This window comes from Haemaphysalis longicornis, unplaced genomic scaffold (genome assembly GCF_048455015.1).
Source record: "Haemaphysalis longicornis isolate Haplotype H1 unplaced genomic scaffold, Haemaphysalis longicornis Haplotype H1 scaffold_3, whole genome shotgun sequence".
In the NCBI taxonomy this organism is placed as follows: domain Eukaryota; kingdom Metazoa; phylum Arthropoda; class Arachnida; order Ixodida; family Ixodidae; genus Haemaphysalis; species Haemaphysalis longicornis.
In genome coordinates, this window is record NW_027526335.1 from 177,997,936 (window position 1) to 178,015,525 (window position 17,590).

At 55.1% G+C, this 17,590-nt stretch overlaps 1 protein-coding gene across 1 annotated transcript; it reads right to left on the reverse strand.

Moving 5' to 3' along the window:
• Positions 1-5,906: 5,906 nt before the first annotated feature.
• On the reverse strand, positions 5,907-7,568 carry LOC144175827 (uncharacterized). Its single transcript, XM_077704835.1, has one exon. It carries the CDS (start codon positions 6,643-6,645, stop codon positions 6,148-6,150), a length of 498 nt encoding a protein of 165 aa, XP_077560961.1. The 5' UTR covers positions 6,646-7,568; the 3' UTR covers positions 5,907-6,147.
• Positions 7,569-17,590: the final 10,022 nt, after the last annotated feature.

Consider the following 17,590-nt stretch of genomic DNA (forward strand, 5'->3'; position numbering starts at 1 on the left):
GTGGTGCAGTGGAATGTCTGGGCGTGATGCATGACACACTGCTTGACGAGTGTGGCACGACATTTGGGATGTGACTTTTTTTGGGGGGGGGTGGAATTTCAAGGCCTGTGTTATGGTCTTGAGGGGCATGTGATGCCTCGGTGGTTTGGACACAAGATTCTTCAGGGATAAAATAACCTATAGGTGTTTCGCATAGCACTCTCCTGTCCAGAGGCCAGTTTGGCTAGATATCGCATTGATAAAATGCTTTTATGTATTTTTCATCTTGACGTCCCCGCAGATCCTGACACTGCCATCTGCTTTAGAACTGGAAGAACTGGTGCTGCCCACTGCGCACCAATTGCAGAGAGATTTCTTTTCTCTGCTACTGTTGCAGCTCCTGGGTGACCCCATTCTCCAGGGCAAATGGCAGTGGGCGAGGCTTGAAAAACCAAGGCTGTGCTCCCTCCAAGACTTGCATTCACCGGCACGGCAGCTAGCCGTGCCGGTAAATGTGCCCACCCCGGGCTGGAACAGGACCTTGAACTTGGTCAGGAGGTTTGGGACGTCTTCCACCACATGTAGTGCAGCTTTCTTGTATTCTGGCAACCGAACACTCGATGCCTGAATCGAGTTTCAGCCCAGCAGCAGCAGGGTTGCCTCCCTGTTGCCAAGTTGAACACTGACCTGGACCTGACCCTTGACCTGGGCGAGTTGTCTGGAGTAGCTGCGCAGCATGGCCTTCGAAGACTCAGTGAACACTCTAGGGAAGGTGCGCTTGAAGAGCTTCCCAGCAATGACCAACACGCTGGCCCTTGTGTCCAGCTTAATGGACATGGGTTGCCCGCAGACCTCGACGGTCACAGGGGTGAGACAGCTGCGCAATTGCGCAGTTTTGATACAAATGTGTTTTCCTGCACCATCCTGTCCTTGGTGTGGGAGCGTCAAGATGCATTTGCGCAGACCTGAAGGGGGTACCACGTGTTCACCCCTACAAATGATATTCTCCACTAAGGCGAGACCTGGACTTCGAAGTACAGGCAAACACTTTGTGAAAGTTGTCTTTTGGGGGGCCATTGGTTAGTTAAATACGACGCAACCTCTGATAATGTTGGATCTTGGACTGTTCCATCTCGAACTTCTTCATTAGAGACAACTGTTGCTATGACCTGTTCTTTGAAAGGTGTTTCTTCTACCAGAGTAGTTTGTGGATTTTGCGATAGTGCATCAGCAACCTTATTGTTGTCTCCTTTCCGATACTGGCCATCAAAATTATAATTCAAAAGCCTAGCTGACCAACGCCCGATATGCAACGGGCGGTGTCCCAATCCTTCGGATGGCGAGAGTGCTAATGAGAGAGTTAATGTGAACTGACGACCCCAAAGGTATGAGTGCCATTTCTCACAGGCCCGGGGACATGCAAGCGCTTCTTTTTCCCCAGTTGAATGTTTACGTTCAGCTGTAGTAAGTGTTTCAGAGGCATATTGTATGGTACGGGTAATATTTCCGTCTTGTTGTTGAAGGACAGCACCAATGCCATAGTCAGATGCGTCTAGCGACTATGACTGGGAGGTTCGGATCGAAGAGGGACAAAACTGGTGCTGTATGCGAGAGTGCATTGACCTTTTGAAAGCTATCTTCTATTTCTTTATCCCAAATAAATGGATGGTCTTTTCTGAGGAGTCTATGTATAGGCTCCACGATTTCTGCTAAATGAGGTATGAACTTGGAGTAAGTCTCATGGAAGAGGGGAGCTGAGAGACATTGAACGGTTGTGCGAATGAGTCAATCTGCTTGAGATTCTTGCTAATAGGCTGAATGCCGTTCGCAGATACTACGTGACAGAGAAATGAAAGTTCAAGAACATCAGAAAGACATTTGTCATTAAGTTTCATGCCTGCTTGTGAAATGCGATGCCGCACTTGTGGCAGGTTGTGATCATGCTCTTCCTAAGAGCTGCCATATACTATGATATCATCAACATAACGTTGCACTCCAGTGCAACCTTAAAGGAGGATGCCGTGCATCATTTGTTGAGAAGCTGCTGGGGCCAACGCCGGGCCGAAACAAACTTGTTTAAAAAAATAGACCCTCATGAGTTATGAACGCCATGAGATTCCGGCTGTTGACATGCAAAGGAACTTGATGATATGCGGATGCTAAATCCGGTTTAGAGAAGTGCGTGGCTCCCTGGAACAACTGAAGGATTTCCTCTATGTGAGGCAGTGGAAAATAGTCAATGACATTTGCTTGATTTGGTTCTCGCAAATCAATGAACATCCTGATTGTCCCATCAGGTTTTCGAACTACTAGTATAGGAGACACCCATTCTGAAGCAGAGATGTGCTTAACAGCAGCTTGAAGAAGTTTTTCAATTTCTTTGGATACTGGATCGCGTAATGCTAGTGGTAATCAGCGCAACTTGAGTTGCTTGGGCATAATAGAAGAGCTACCTTGAATTCATGTATGTCAACGTGTGTTAACATGGCCCAGTCCTGGCATGAACAGCTGTTGGAATTCTTTGAAGCAGTTTGACAGGTTATATGAAGGTAGAGGTATGTCGTGACTCAGAGGAGTTGCAGTGGTTCGCCAGCATCTGAGCTGATCTCCTGCGATGATCAGACGAATAGCATAAGTGGCGCCTATTCCTAGTAAAGACCTGGCTCTTGGCACAACATAAAATAAGAGATTTCTGAATTGTTTTGAACTGAATAGTAGCTGTGAAACATCCTGATAGAGGTATGACACCACCTGAGTAATCTTTAAGAATTCGAGGTGGAGCTTCAAGGGCTATTTGCGATGCAAAGTGGGCTTATAGCAATGGACACATGGAAGCCGTTGATGTGTTTAACAACATACATTTAATGCACACACAAAACACCCTCAGGTAAAGCACTCAATATTTAAACTACACGCAAACGATAAACACTCACATCTCTAACTAACAATCCCAACATACAATTCAACTCTAACCCAAAGGTCTCTACAATATAAAGTGCTACACAACTCGTCCAAATCAACTTATTCTATCACCCTCAAGGTGATCTCACTAAACCACAACTCCCTAGTTGTGTCCCAGGACTGCGTCCCTATTGGACTGACCTACCCCGGTCGTCGGCGCTGACGTGTCGCACCCTTGCGTGGCCGTGGCTCGGTGGTAGCCTTCCTCGTCTCGCTTCTTCGGTGCCGGCGTCCGATGCGCGCGGTCACTCGTTGGATGGCGTGGGCTCCGCGCGTCCTGACTTCTTTCCTCTGTGGCTACCCCCTGGTAGCCGCTCTCACTGGAGGTCCTTGATGCCGGCGTTCGACGCACGCGGTCATCTCTTCGGCGGCGTGCTTCCTCGGTGGCTACTCCCTGGTAGCCGCTGCCGCTGGAGGTTCCAGGTAGGCTCGGCCCGAACGCAGCCTTTCGGGGTCGTCGAGACGAACGTCGACGGAGCGTGGACGCTGGCCGCTGTTGCCTGACCGATGCCGCTGGGGCCACGAAGACACAGGTTCGTGGTGCACCTAGGATGACGGTGCCGATGCGAAGTCGGCCCGCTCCCGCCCAGGCTCGGATGGCGTGGTCGATGGCCTGGCCGCGTCCCCCTGGCTCGTTCGTTGAAGCGCACGTGCTCCGGCCGCCTCCTGGTTTCTTCGGTTTCTTGCCTCCCCCTTCTCTTTGTGCGCCCCGCTTTTATACCCTCTGGGCTCTCCCGTGGAGCACTCCCATTGGCTTCTTGCTTCCTCCCTGTCCTTATATGGCCATCTCGCCACTTGTCCCATGCGGGGCCTTCCCTGATTGGCCGACCAGTCCGCTGCCACCTTTGCCCATGATTCCTCGGTGCGTCGGCGCTGGCGCTTGCTGATTGGCGCTCTCCTGGCGCGCACTTCAAAATTCTCGTTCCGTTGTTCTTTTTTACTATTTTTTCGGGGGGTTTGCATCCCCTCTCGGGGGGTGCCCTCGACACATGACACACCACCTGAGTAACCTTTAAGAATTCGAGGTGGAGCTTCAAGGGCTATTTGCGATGCAAAGTGGTATTGAAAAAATTTCTTCAGATAAAATCGAGACAGCTGAGCCTGTGTCCACGAGCAGAAAAAGCAATGACTGCAGGCACATCCGAGCCTTGGCAGCAACACAAGCTCTCTTAGCCCACCAAGTCGTTCACGTAGTGTAGTACTACTGTAGGAAACATTCTGAGTGTCAGAACACAAATAGCAGCCCTGACATTATTTTACTATTCTCACACTGAGGCCCGGTAACATCCTTCCGACGCATTTAGAAATAGCAGTGAGCATTTAGTCTAATGTACACTAGCAGCAGGTGTCGTGATTAGTTATTATTAACTGTGCGACGTCCTTATACTCACAAATGTTTACGCATGTTAAGAGCAGCAGAGACAAACTTATTTATCATTTATAACAGGTTTAATACAGAGAAAAGTTGGGAGCTTTGTAAGGTTAAAATAAAAAAACTCAAGAAATTCACCGAGCAAAGCATCTTAACTTGCTTAAGGACACCTGACAAGCCCACGAGACCAACAATTCTATTTAAAGATGCTACAAAATTTTTTGGTAGGCATGAATGCGGCTTACAAGGGATTAGTTTGTGGTGTAGTTTCTGTTAGGGGCTTTCATCCTGCATTGTACTCCGAGTGGCTTTTGTTGATGGTGGTTCTGGTGCATCATTCTGGTGCTGTGAAGCTGTCCAGAGCTGCCTACCCTGGCATGGTCTCTCGGCCGTGGTCAGCTTTTCGGCAGCAAAGTGCTGGCAAAGTGTTGCTGTGGCTTTTATTGTCCTTAACACTACAAAAGAAAAGAAAGGAAGTGCTCAGAAACCCTACCAAGAAGCACAAATGTCATGGATTTGAAGCCCATGCTTTACATGGAATAAGCATTATTTTTATGCTAAAGGAAAATAGGCAGCTCTAAAATGCAGAAAAAAGGGAAATTCATACGGGAGATGTGCATTCAATGCGAGTGCTGTTGTCTGCCCCTTAGTGCTGTAAATTTTCACCCAACAAAAGTTACAGGTGGCCTGAAAAGGAGCAAAACTTTACTGTGACTACTTGCAACTTGTGGCTTGCATTGTAGAAATACAAGTGTAATATGAAAAAGCTAACGTTTTCTGTGTCCATTATGCATTATCATAGCTTGCTATGAAACTTTCTACTAGGTGTTGTGTCTTGGAAGGGCTTGCGGAAGTAATGTAGAAGTTCCGATTCTCCCTGAGAACTACAACTTCCAGTAGCATACTAGAGCTAATGTCTTAGTGTTTGTTGTTGCGAAAAGGGCACCTATATTCACTGTTACCTATTTTTAGCTGTGTCAGTGTGCGACAAGCACGATTTTGGTGACGGGTATTTTTTGTCTCTAGATCGGCGCGGCATAGGTGCTAATTGATGGTCCAAATGGACACGGTGATGGTAGTACAAATGTTTTATTCAGGCTGAAACAGAGATGGTTCAGCCGTTCCTCTCTCTGGCCCCAGTAAGAAGATTAAGTGGAAGGGCTGATATTATGCCCAGGGTCGCATGTTCTACTGTCTGACGAAAACTGCATGTAGACGGGTTGTGCTGCTGTCTTCAAGGTCAAGAGGAGAGCCCGTTATGCCACCCCTCAACCATAATTTCGTAGTGCTTCGGGCTTTTTTTCCAAACTCTAAATATCTTTGGTGAGAATGTGGGATAGCCAAACATGTGGAAGTATGTACTCCGGGGAGATATTTCCGGAAATGTCACCAGTGCTCGCCTTCTTGGGAGGACTGTCCAGGTACTCGTCTTCAGAGTGGACGTTACACGTGGTCAGAAACTCGTCCAGACTGGCAAAGTTACCATGCTCTAACGTCTCGTGCATCTCGTTGTATTTGGTCTTCAATCGGTCTCGCCCAGCCTTCTCCACAGGATCCTCGTCCTCACCGAGCGGAGGAAACGGCACTACGATCCGCGTACAGTCACTCTGCATGAACGGAGCACCGAAACGACACTTTGGCCCACCGTACTTTCTGCATGTCGGCGTGTGCTCGTGTGTTTGCGTTTGAGGACATTTCAGCAGAGATGTGTCCAGCGTTAGAAGCACATTCACCATCTCCAAGGTCCGTGGCATGTCGCCACACAACTCTTTGTCGGCAGGCCCATTGTCAAGCCACAGAATCGTGTGTACGTGAGCGCTGCCGCGTTGTTGGAATTAGACTCGCTTAAAGTAGTCGACCACCACGTATGGTTTGAACAGCGAGCAGCGCTTGTCCTTCGGGATGCTCATGATCACGTCAAAGATTCGGTGCGTGTAGATTGCACACGTTACCGGATCGTTGTTGACCAGGTCAGCACGCTGCGTCGAACGAAGCTCTTCAATCACGCGAGCGCGGCCTTCCAGACCAACGCGCAAACGTCCCAGCGTATCGATCAGTCGGTTCCACTGCAGTTCCAACGCTGACATTGTCAGAAAGACGTGAGGTTTGCCCAACTGCCGGATCATTGCAAAGAGCTCTTTACGACGTTCCTGCCAGTACTGAACCGTGTTGGGAACGCCGCGCATGAATGCCAAGTCACGGTTGAGCACTTCATTCAGAAACGCAGAACCGCCCTTCTCAAGTTGCTTGCGCGTAAACAAACTCATAGTCGCGTTCGTCCTGAACGTCATGGTCTTCTCGCCAACGTTGTAACACATCACCTTCATCGCCATGTACAGCACATGCTCGGGTGTGGCGCGGCGCCACGCCTATCGGTTCGCCATATCTCACTGCTCGCTTTCGAGAAGGGGGTGGGGTGAGGACCCGTTATCACCCAAGGCATTCCCATATAACCTGAGAAATTGGCAATGCAAATTTCTCTTTGTGCCTTACCTTTTCGCCACTATGTGCAGTATGATGCACTGTGTGGGGCACTCTCATGTATGGCTTTCACTTTTACACATATTCCAGTTTTTCTTGAACATGCTTCTAATGCATAGTTACGGATTAGTTTTCTTCTGTTCATTTAAATGCTCAGATGCTTTGTGTGCTGGCTGTTAGCATGTGCAATGAAAACATGGTGGGTGAAGGTTCTTTCCTGTAACTTTGCTTCAAACTGTTTGGCATGTCAGTGCATGTTATCAAGCTAGAGATGAGGATTTATCAAGACTGAATCGGCTATACCATAGAAATATTTATCTCCCGTTAAGACGAACTCGAAAGGACCATTAAAATTTGCTTGAATTACCAGAATTTTGTCTTAACCGGATGTCTTTTCCATTCTGCATGTCAAGGGAGAAGTGGTTCTCGTCTCAACAATGAAGTAAATCATAACTGAGTTTATGTTAACGAGATTCTACTTATGCTGCACAAAGTGTGTGAAAGTGCTGCTAGCAACCTGCACACGTCATGCCATGATGGTTAACACTTGTGGTCTTGCATTCCTAATATTGCCAATTTAAAAATGTCCTAGGCAGGCCAGCACTCATCCTGTACCTTAGCACTAACACAAGCACGTTTAATACCATTGTGGGCGGTATTTGTTCGAGGTGGCTCCTTGCTGTCTCGCAGCTGTTGTAGCATCTGCTGTAGCACCATGGTCTGTGTGCTTGTGCATCAGCCAGATGCTCTTTACCTTGGCCAAGTGCTCTTTAGTTCCGGCTCTTTAGTTCCGGCCAACAGCTCTATGGACTGCACAAGCCTACCACCCCGCACCGCTTCCTGTTCAGGAACACAACTGAACAACTTTAAACAAAGGAGAGGCATCAGAGTTTCAACTGCTTCAAGCTGTTGCTTAAGTGCTGCCCTGCACTCTTCTTGGGCAGCCGCTGGCACTAAATTGATATCAAGTGCCAATGGTCTCCTGCTAAGGTGGTTGATACATCATCCAGGCTCTCCAATCACGCTGTCTTTGCACCACCGTGACGGTTCGCTGGCGTGGTGGCCTTTGGCAGTGCGGTGGCTTGTGGTGGTGTGCAGTGCTGGGGTGGCAACCATTGGTTTGGCGGAGTTTGTGGCGAGGGTGTGGATGTGTGCCTGCTCATTGGTGGTGTATTACGTGCAGGCAGGGGCCACCGTGTCTGGCTGGAACTGGTTGGAGCATTCCACAGTGAGCTTGTTTGGTGGAGTTATTTGGATCGTTGTAGTTCAAAATGCATTGTTGCAAGTATGTATGTGTGCTATTGGCATTGTCATTACGGCAGGGGTGAGACAGCTGCGCATATTGCGCAGATTTGATTGGCAAACGGGGACAGTGAAATGGGAATGGGGTGATCAAATATATGAAAGCACTTAATGCGCTGTATCCGCCTTTCCACATGAATCCTGAGTGCAGCTATGTCCTGGGCCTCCTCGGCTGCAAACTTGTCACGTCGAAGGAAGGGTGCAATGTTCACTTTCACTCCAATGTCTTCGGCAAGGTCCTCAATGCGGAAGCCTTTGTCGGCCATGATAGTCTCCTTCGTCAAATTCTAACTCCAGAAAACCACTTATCACGCATTCCCTGTCTGAAGTACACCCGGCGAACAGCTCAGAAACGAATGTGACATGTCCGTGAGGTGTCACAACAACCAGTCCTTTGAATGTGTGTGTCGACTTGTAATGCAAGTACAGGCCGAACTGTGTCACAAACGACGATGGCACTTTACAGCATATTTCTATTGCATCAAGTAACACGCACGTGGAGGGGTACTTCTTCACAAATGCCAGAGGCATTGCCTCGTCAATAGCTTGCCGCGACAGCCATGAAGTCAGCTCTGACAGCTTGAGGTAGATAAAATCCACCCACACTGAAAATATCCTAGACACCGTGCTCATGGACACTGAAAATAAGTGTCCAAGGTGCTGGTGACACACGCCAAGCCGAAGCTGTATGAGGACCATGAAGAATTGGTTTGGGATGCTAACCTTTTGTGGCCGATCTTTGTAGCCTTCGTGTTGTTGGCTGCCACTGTTGTGGTGGCGCATTATATTTTCACCATTTTCGCCGGGGTCCACAAAGTATACCAAGTCTAAAAAACTCTCGTAGTCTGGAAGTCCCGTATAAAATTGCACATCCTCATCGCTATGTCGGAATTTTTCAATGCCGAATGACTCGTACTCGTCCTTGACCTTCCGCAAGCGCTGCTGGGCAGTAACGAGCTCATCTTGAAGCATGTTGAGCTCCAGATTCTTTGCTTTGAGGGTGTCCCTCACTAGAAGAACTCCAGGTTCTGCCGTGAAGCACGGCTTGCATGGTCCGTGCAGGATGTCATGAAGTGTTTACTCAGCAACGAACATAACCTGTTTTTGTTCGCAAGTGGAGTCTGTTACACAATGGCAGCCAGTCTAGCTCAGCCAAGAGTGCATTTTGTCGTTGTGCGTTGCCTAATACCCTACCCACTCGCACGGCTGCAGAAGGCCTGCCCTGGTGGAGTAGGTTCAGGAGTCGAGCTGCTGGAAGGAGGGCTCGGCCTGGCTCGGGAGGGCTCAGCCTGGCTTGGGCTGCTGGGCAGGGGAGGTGTGTGCGGGGGAGGGCTGGGGAGGAGAGGACGGAGAAGGGGAGGCCTCTGCGGGGGAGGACTTGGAAGGGGAGGCGTGTGCGGGGGAGGACTGGACAGCGCTGAGCTCTGCTGGGGAGGGCTGCACACACCATGTGGGCTCCTAGGTGTTGCTGGAGCTGCGAAAAATTCGAAGTCCATTTCGGGCAAACATCTGCGCATGGCCTGAACACAAGCAATGTTGAATATAATGAGCATGACATTAAAATGGAATATTTACACACCTGCCATGCCGCTGCTGCCCGGACTGTCCCACACGGAGACCTGTGGGTGTCCTGCACCAGTAGCGGTGGCCCCCGCCGGATCCTGATCGCATGCAGCAAAATCATCCACCATTAGCAACATTATCTCCACAAGCTCACAAATTACATCAGCTATGTATGACTTGCGGCTAAGAATGTACGTTTCTTTCTCTAGAATGGGTTCAGTCAAATCAGTGTCGCAGTTAGGAGTTGGCACTGCGGTCACACCTGACTGCCGTCCCCATCGAAATGCTCGGTGAGCACCTCCGTGTCCTCTTCGTTCACCCCAAGCAGGGTGAGTATTCGGCTTGCTTTCCCCGGCCCGGCGCCCGTGTGTCTGAAAAGGACTGGAAGGCTGGGTAGAACCTCAGGAAAACAACTGTTGAAAAAAATGTCACTTCCATCTTGCTGAAAACAAAAACGCACTGCGCTATAGCTTGCCTTCTTTACGTAGAAAATACGTGTTCCTGCTCGTACACAGGTATATTATTCAGGAAGAAAATATGCTTTTCAATCCTAGGCAAGGTAGCATTGCTGTTAAGGTACCACAATAACAGCATCAGGGTGGGTCGCTTTGGAGCCACCGAAGCGAGCAGTCGTGTTTTTACACCGCTCTCCTATTTTATTTTGTTCCACTGGCTAATAACATAATGTAATGTAATATCTCTCTCCCCCTCAGTTTATTTTAGTTCAGGCCGCGCCCCGTGGCAAGCCCTTCTCAGGGCTCAAAAGGGAGGGTCTCTTCTTCCCCCGTTAATTAGCACCTCATCTCATCTGCACTCATCATGCCCCCCCCCCCCACCTTCTAACGCCCCATGGCAACCTCTACCCCCCATCAACCCCCCGTTCTCAGCCTGTCCTCACCCCCATCCGCACTATCTCACCCTGCTACTTGCTAGCTCTAGAGACCGGCATGAGAGCTCTTAGCGCCATGAAAAGGGCAGCAGCACAGGCTAGCGATGGCGGCGGCGAGACGACCCAGGATTCCGACTCGTCGTCTTCCTCGTCGTCTGCCACTTCTAGCAGCAGCAGCAGCGAAACCAGCAGCAGCTCTGGTGAGTGTTCGCCCCCCGTTTCTTCCCCACAGCGCCCCTCGCGATCGACCCACGACCGAGAGCGTTACCGAACCCGAGGTCACAGCGCCGACAGCCCCCAGCAGCGCATCGCATTCTGCAGAAGCGCTTGGCTCACGCACCGCGCATCAGCGACAGTCGCGACCTTCGCGCTCCCAAAACGACCTGCTGCGACGACCGAGGCACCCCCCACCCCCCCGCTCTCCCGCCTCCGAAAAAGCGTGCGACAGGGACGCGTTCCTGCATCCCCAAAAAAGCGCCGTCCTGCCCCGCAACGAAAGCGTAACCACCCGCCCCCAGAGACGCCCCGAAGGCCCCGGCCATCTTTCCTCCGGCCTCCCGGCGAAAATCAGGCCATGGCGGCCATTGCCGAAGGCCCCCCGCCTCCCCCAAGCGGCGACGTAACACCCCCGTCGACAGCTGCAAGGAATGCGGCGAGCCCCCGGCCCCCCGCTGTCGGCGGCGCATCACCAAGGACGGAAAACCAGAGCGAGAGCCGCGGCGGCGAGACGGAAAGCGTCCCCCCGGCAACAGCGGCCGATTGCGAGGCAGCCGCTAACAGCATCTCCGGGCGGCTGCAGGGGACCATGCACGCGGCGCCCACTTCCAAGAACGCGCGCCACCCTCCTCCCGCGGAGACGTCGCAAACAGCGCGCGACCCCCCAAACGCGACCGGCGGCTCCTCCTCCCCCGCCAACTCCAAGAGCAGGAAGAGTGCGGATGACGTAGTCAGCGAGCGCCACCCTCCCCCCCCGAAGACGCAGCAGGCAGCGCGCAGCCCCCCGAGCGCGGACCCCAGCTCCTCCTCCCCTGCCGGCTCCTCCGAGGGCAGAGAAGACCCCGAGCGCCCCGATGCGGTTGACGCGGCCGACGCGGAGGACGAGGGATTCACGTTGGTGAGGCACGGGAAGCGCCGGCCTAAAAAAACAAGTCTGCCAACACCCTCCCCTCCTCCCTCCCAGGCCACCCCTCCCCGAGCGAGCGGGAGGCAAACAAACCGACTCTCGGCGGGCGAGCGCCGCCGGCAGACTCGCCCCTCAGGTCACGGTGCTCTTTAAGCCGAACACCCAAGGCGCAAGCCTACGCAAACTGAGCCGCTATGACCTGAGCGAGGAACTGAAACACCTCCGTGGCCTGGGAGAAATCCGCATAAACGCGCGGCTTAATCTGGTGGCAGTAGATACCGTGCGCGACGACACCCGCGACGTTCTGCTCGGGCTTCACTCCCTCGGGGGTGTGCCCGTGCAGCCGTACCCTGCCTCGAAGGAGGGACGCACACGCGCGGTTCTGCGGGGCATTGATGCCGCAGGCGGGGCAGAGGAGCTCATTGAGCGAATTAAAACTCCGGTGCCCATCATTGGGGGGTCGCGCAAGGGGCAGCTACTGTTTTTGACCTTCCTGGGCCGCCAGCCACCCACCCATGTGTTTCTCTCGCACATCCGCGTCCCTGTAGAGCTCCTGACTGCCCGCAACCTCCAATGCGGGCACTGCTACAACTTCGGCCATGTCCGTACGGCCTGCAGGGGCGCGGCTCGCTGCGCCAGGTGTGCTGGCGCCCACCCCACACAAGACTGCGCGGCCCCAGGGCTCCGCTGCTGCAACTGCGGGGGGCCCCACTGGGCAACGGCCACAAGATGCCCCGCGCGCCCGACCGCAACGCTGTCACCTCCCACAGTGCACATCCAACCCCCCGCCCCCCCCCCCCCCCCCCCAGCTGTACGAGAACGGCCCGCCAGCCCCCCGTCACCGGAGCGTCCATCATACGCCAGCCGGCTGCGAGCGCCAGCCCCCTCGGCCGTACTACTCGATGAAGCACGCAAAACGATCGCCAATCTGACAAATTACATCCAACTCCTGGAAAATGGAAAATAACATCCCCAGCCCAAACACCCGCGCCCAAACAAAAACAAGACCCTCCATACTACAATGGAACTGTAACTCACTCCGCAGGCGCCACGATGACCTATATGCGCGGGTCCTACATCAACCGTACGACATCCTGTGCCTCCAGGAGACAGGCACCTTACCTGAGGAATGCCGATTGCCAGGTTACGTCGCCTACCATTGTGCGACGAAATGCGCCGAGCCGCACTGCCCGCTCAAGCGATGCGACAACACCGCGCACGCCCCCGGCCGCACGAGAGCAGCCATTTACATCAAAAAATCCATCCCGCACGCTCGGATCGACCTCGGTGGCCCCCGGAGCGATCACCTCGAATGCGTGGCCGTTACGACGCGCATGGGGAAAACCGAGACGACGGTGGTGAGTGCCTACGTACCACCCAACCGGGACTGGGACCCTACCGAGCTGTGCTCCCTGACTGCTCTCTGCACGCGTGATAAGATCGTGTGCGGCGACCTTAACGCACACCACGCCAGCTGGGGGAGTAGGCGTGCCAACAAGCGCGGCACTCAGCTTGTTGACGCTATTACCACCTGCGGGCTCGCCCCCATCAACACCGGGGAAACAACATTCGTAAAGCGCAACAACCGGCACTCATGCATCGATGTCGCCTTTACATCCGAACACCTCAGGTACTCCTGGAGGCCTCAGGCCAGCACATGGGGCTCGGACCACAAACCCATAGTAATGGAACCAGAATGCGGGGGCGCCGAACGAGGCCGCGTCTTCTCCGTGACGCACTGGGACCGCTTCCGAGAACTGCTCTCCGAACACCAACAGGACGACTTTCTCGGCGCGCTCGAGCGGTCCCTCAAAGCGGCCACAACAACGGCCCACGCGGCCCCCTTCCAGCCGGCCCCGGATCTAAAACTCCTCAACCTGCGCGCCGCGAGACAGCGAGCGCAACGCCAGGCCATCCGCTCCGGCGCGCGGGATGAATGGACCCTGTATAACAGAATTGACGCCGTGTTGCGCCGCCACGCAAAGAGACAGCGGCGCGAGAGCTGGGCTTGTATCTGCGCCTCGCTCGAAAGCGCCGCGGGCACTGCGAGAGCGTGGCGGCTCCTACGTGCCCTCACCCAGCCCCCCTCGCCCGGCAAGCTTCCCCTCCTCTCGCTGGCCATCGCCCAAAGGAAGCCCCTCGCCGAAGTGGCCGAGGCCTTCGCCGCGCACGTCACCTCCTCCTCCCCCCCAGCCTCCGCCGGCCGCGCGCCGCCGAACGTAAACAAACCACCCCTCTCGGCCCCCGACGCGCGCGCGGCCGAGGTCGTGAATGAACCCTTTACGGAGCAGGAGCTGGGGCGTGCGCTGGCGCGGGCGAAGCGGAAGAGCGCCCCGGGCCCCGACGGAATAACTTTCCAGGCGCTCAGGAACCTCAATGAAGAGCAGCGCAAGAGGCTCCTGACATACTTCAACACGCTGTGGGAGGGCGGCACGCTGCCCGATTCGCTCACCCTGGCGCACGTCTGCCCCATCCTGAAACGCGGCAAACCACCATCCGAGCTCGGCTCCTACCGGCCCATCTCTCTAACATCTGCGGTGGGGAAACTGCTGGAGATGATGGTGCTGGCAAGACTGGAGTGGCTCGCGGGGGAGCACAAATGGAGCCCCGAGCAGCAAGCCGGCTTCAAAAGGGGACGCAGCACGGCGGACTGCATCGCGGACGTCGTCTCCACGTTTGAGCAGGCCAAGGGAAGCAAGCACACCATGTTTTTGGTCCTGCTCGACGTGGAGAAAGCTTTCGACGCGCTCCCCCACACGACGATCCATGCCGCGCTTGACCGCTGTCGAGTGACGGGGCGGATGCGCGCATACCTGAATGCCTTCCTAGGCAACCACCACCTTCAGGTGCGCGTGGGAAAAACCATCAGCTCGGCCCGCCCCGTCACAGCAGGCGTGCCCCAGGGCAGCGTGTTGTCCCCCTTCATCTTCAATCTGGCCCTTTCAACCCTTCCTGCAGCATTCCCCTCCTCCGACCCCATCCCGACCCACATAATGCTCTACGCCGACGACATCGCCATTTGGAACTGCGCCCACACGGGCAGGCGGGAGGCTGCCCGCGAAGCCATCCAGGTGGCCCTCAACATCGTCGGCGGACAGCTACAAGAACTCGGCCTGCGGGTATCGCCCACCAAAACTGTGGCCCTCACATACCACCCCACGGCGGGAATGGCGAAGCGCACCAAAGAACTCCAACTGAACGGCGTCATCCTGCCGTGGCAAAAAAAGGTGGTGTATTTGGGGGCCACACTAGACAACAGGCTCTGTTGGCGGCCCCACCTGAAAGCTGCCCGAGCCATGGCCGCCACAGCCTTACAAGCCATCAAGAAGATCGTGGCAGGTGGGCGTGGCTGCACCCCGGAGCTGGCCGCGCGTATGTACACAGCCACGGGCGTCAGCCGTGTGCTCTACGCGCTCCCGCAGGCCAAGTTAACACCTGCAACTTGGAGGAAGCTTGAACTCCAACATCGCGCTGCCCTTCGTCTCTGCCTCGGCCTCCCCAACCACTCCCGCATCGTCGAAACCCTCTCCGAGGCCGGGTCGTGGCCCCTGCAATCCACCGCGCTGCGCTACGGGCTCAACTTCATCGCGCGCCTGAAGCTCGCCCCAGACGGCCACGCCCTCCTCGAGCGGTTTCGACAGCGTCCCCATTCGCAAGCCTTCCAGCTCCTAACAACATACGAAGAGCTCGTGGGTCCAGACCCGCCACCCACAGACCCGCCCCCCCCACCGCAGCGCGACGCGGGTGTGCACATCAACACCACGATCCCTGGCGTGAAAAGCAAGCGCGCCACCCCCACCTGTGCTTTGCAACAAGAGGTCGCGTGTCTGCTGCACGAGCGCTACGCAGGCGCAGTAAAAATGTACACAGACGGCTCCGTGCTGCCCGGCCCCCCAGGCTCCGCCGCCGCCGCTTGCGCGGCCCCAGAGCTAGAACTAACGGTGCAGCGCCGTCTCAGCTTTGCTCCAGCTCAACAACAGCCGAGCTGGTAGGCCTGCACCTGGCGGCGGACGCCCTGGCGGAACGCCGCGACATCCTCCAGGCCGTCATCCTTTGCGACAGCCGGGCAGCGCTCCTGCGCCTGCAAAGCCCACACAAACATGGGCCGCTCGTGCGGCAGCTCGCCAAGAAGCTGCGTGACCTACATTCAGAGGGGAGACGCGTCGCGCTGCACTGGGTGCCGGCTCACGTGGGCTTGGCGGGCAACGAGCTGGCCGACTCGCTCGCCAAGGCGGCCCACTCAGCGGACACGACCATCTATGAAGCGGCCACCAAGGGGGACGAGGCGCGCTACTGGGCGGCGAAGCACGCGGAAAAACAACATCCGCACCCGCGTCTGGCCAACGGGAACCCCCCCGGGGCGCCTCCCGAGCCGCACCTTCGGCCGCGCGGACTGCTGCCTACTGCTTCGTCTCCGTACGCGCAGCGCATTCTCCACGGCCCGCCGCTTCTTCTTCGGCCGGGCCGCCTCCCCCAACTGCCAGCACTGCGGCGAACTCGCCAACACGGAGCACGCACTACTACGCTGCAGCCTCCACCACACCGAGCGGGCCAAGATGCTGCAGCGCTACGCCGCCCTCGGAGTTGCGTGCAGCACGCGGGAGGAACTACTCTTCCCCTCGGCCTCCCGCGGACGGGGCGCGGCACTCACCGCACTGCTGCAGTATCTGCACGCCACCGGCTTGGCCCAGCTGCTGTAGAGGCCAACGGCCCCGCCGCCGTCGCTCTCCTTCCCCCTTCTCTTTCCTCCTCCTCCTTTCCCTCCTGCCCGTTCCGGCGCTCCCGTGCGCGGCCCCCGTGGCCGCCCCTGCACGATCCGGCGCTTCCGTGTGCGGCCCCTCGGACCTGCTGCCGCACGAGCTCCGTGCCCCCTACGACGTGCAAGGCCCACCCGTCTGCCAAGAACACTTCCCCCCAAACACTCCTCGCCCGGTGCCCGCATCGGAACGCGTGTGAATAAGTGCGTGTATGTGTGTCACAGTGCGGTCTGGTAGGAGCGAGCCCACGCGCCTCCCAGCACACCCAACCAGCCACAAACTATCCTGTGCCACGGAAAACTGAACACTGCGAACGCCCTGCCTGCGGTGCGCGTCCTGTTGACCTTTACACATCATCACCAGGGACTATACCAACCCGCTCATGCGCTGTACCTGTCCATAACAACCATATATCCCTTTCCAACTAATCCAGTATTTACCCCGCGAGCCCCTTATTACGCCCCCTACTCCCTGCTTACCAGCTATCCCCACTTATACCCGGCCCACCTATATCCCGCTGCCAATATCATGTACCATTACAACCCGCTATACGAGGTTCCTTACTCTTATTATTCTCATACCATGTGTTGCTATCATTCTCTTCCCCTGCAGTGTCGGCCGTAACTAGCACAGCGGGCTAACCCTGATGTGGCCCCTGTTAATCCACGTAGTAACCAATATCCCACTGTCCTAGGTAGTATTATTATTATTATATATGTATAATTACATACCTTTTTTTTTTTTTCTTCTTTACCTTTTGCTGTTATTGGTTTTCACCCCCCGCAGCGCCGGTCGTACCAAACGCACAGTCGTCGACTTTCTCTGCCACTCGTACAGCTGCTGCTGTTACGCCCCCCCCCCCAGTTGTTTTTCGCGTTTCATGCATAGGTTTGCTGTTTGCACACGCAACCCCCGTTGGGGCCCCTGTTAACCCACACAGTATCCAGTGTCTGACGCTTTACACTATATTCTCTTTAGTATTATCCTCTGCAGAGCCCCCCCATGTTATCCTACTCCGGCGTCACCTGCTAATGTTGTTGCTTCCCTCTGTTATTGTTCTCGGTCTCCGATGTCTTCTGCCGTTTCAGTTGTGCCCCCAGCTTTTCTACCCCGCTCCCTATGCCACCAGCAGACTCTGGCGTGATCCCCTGTGCTCTTATTCT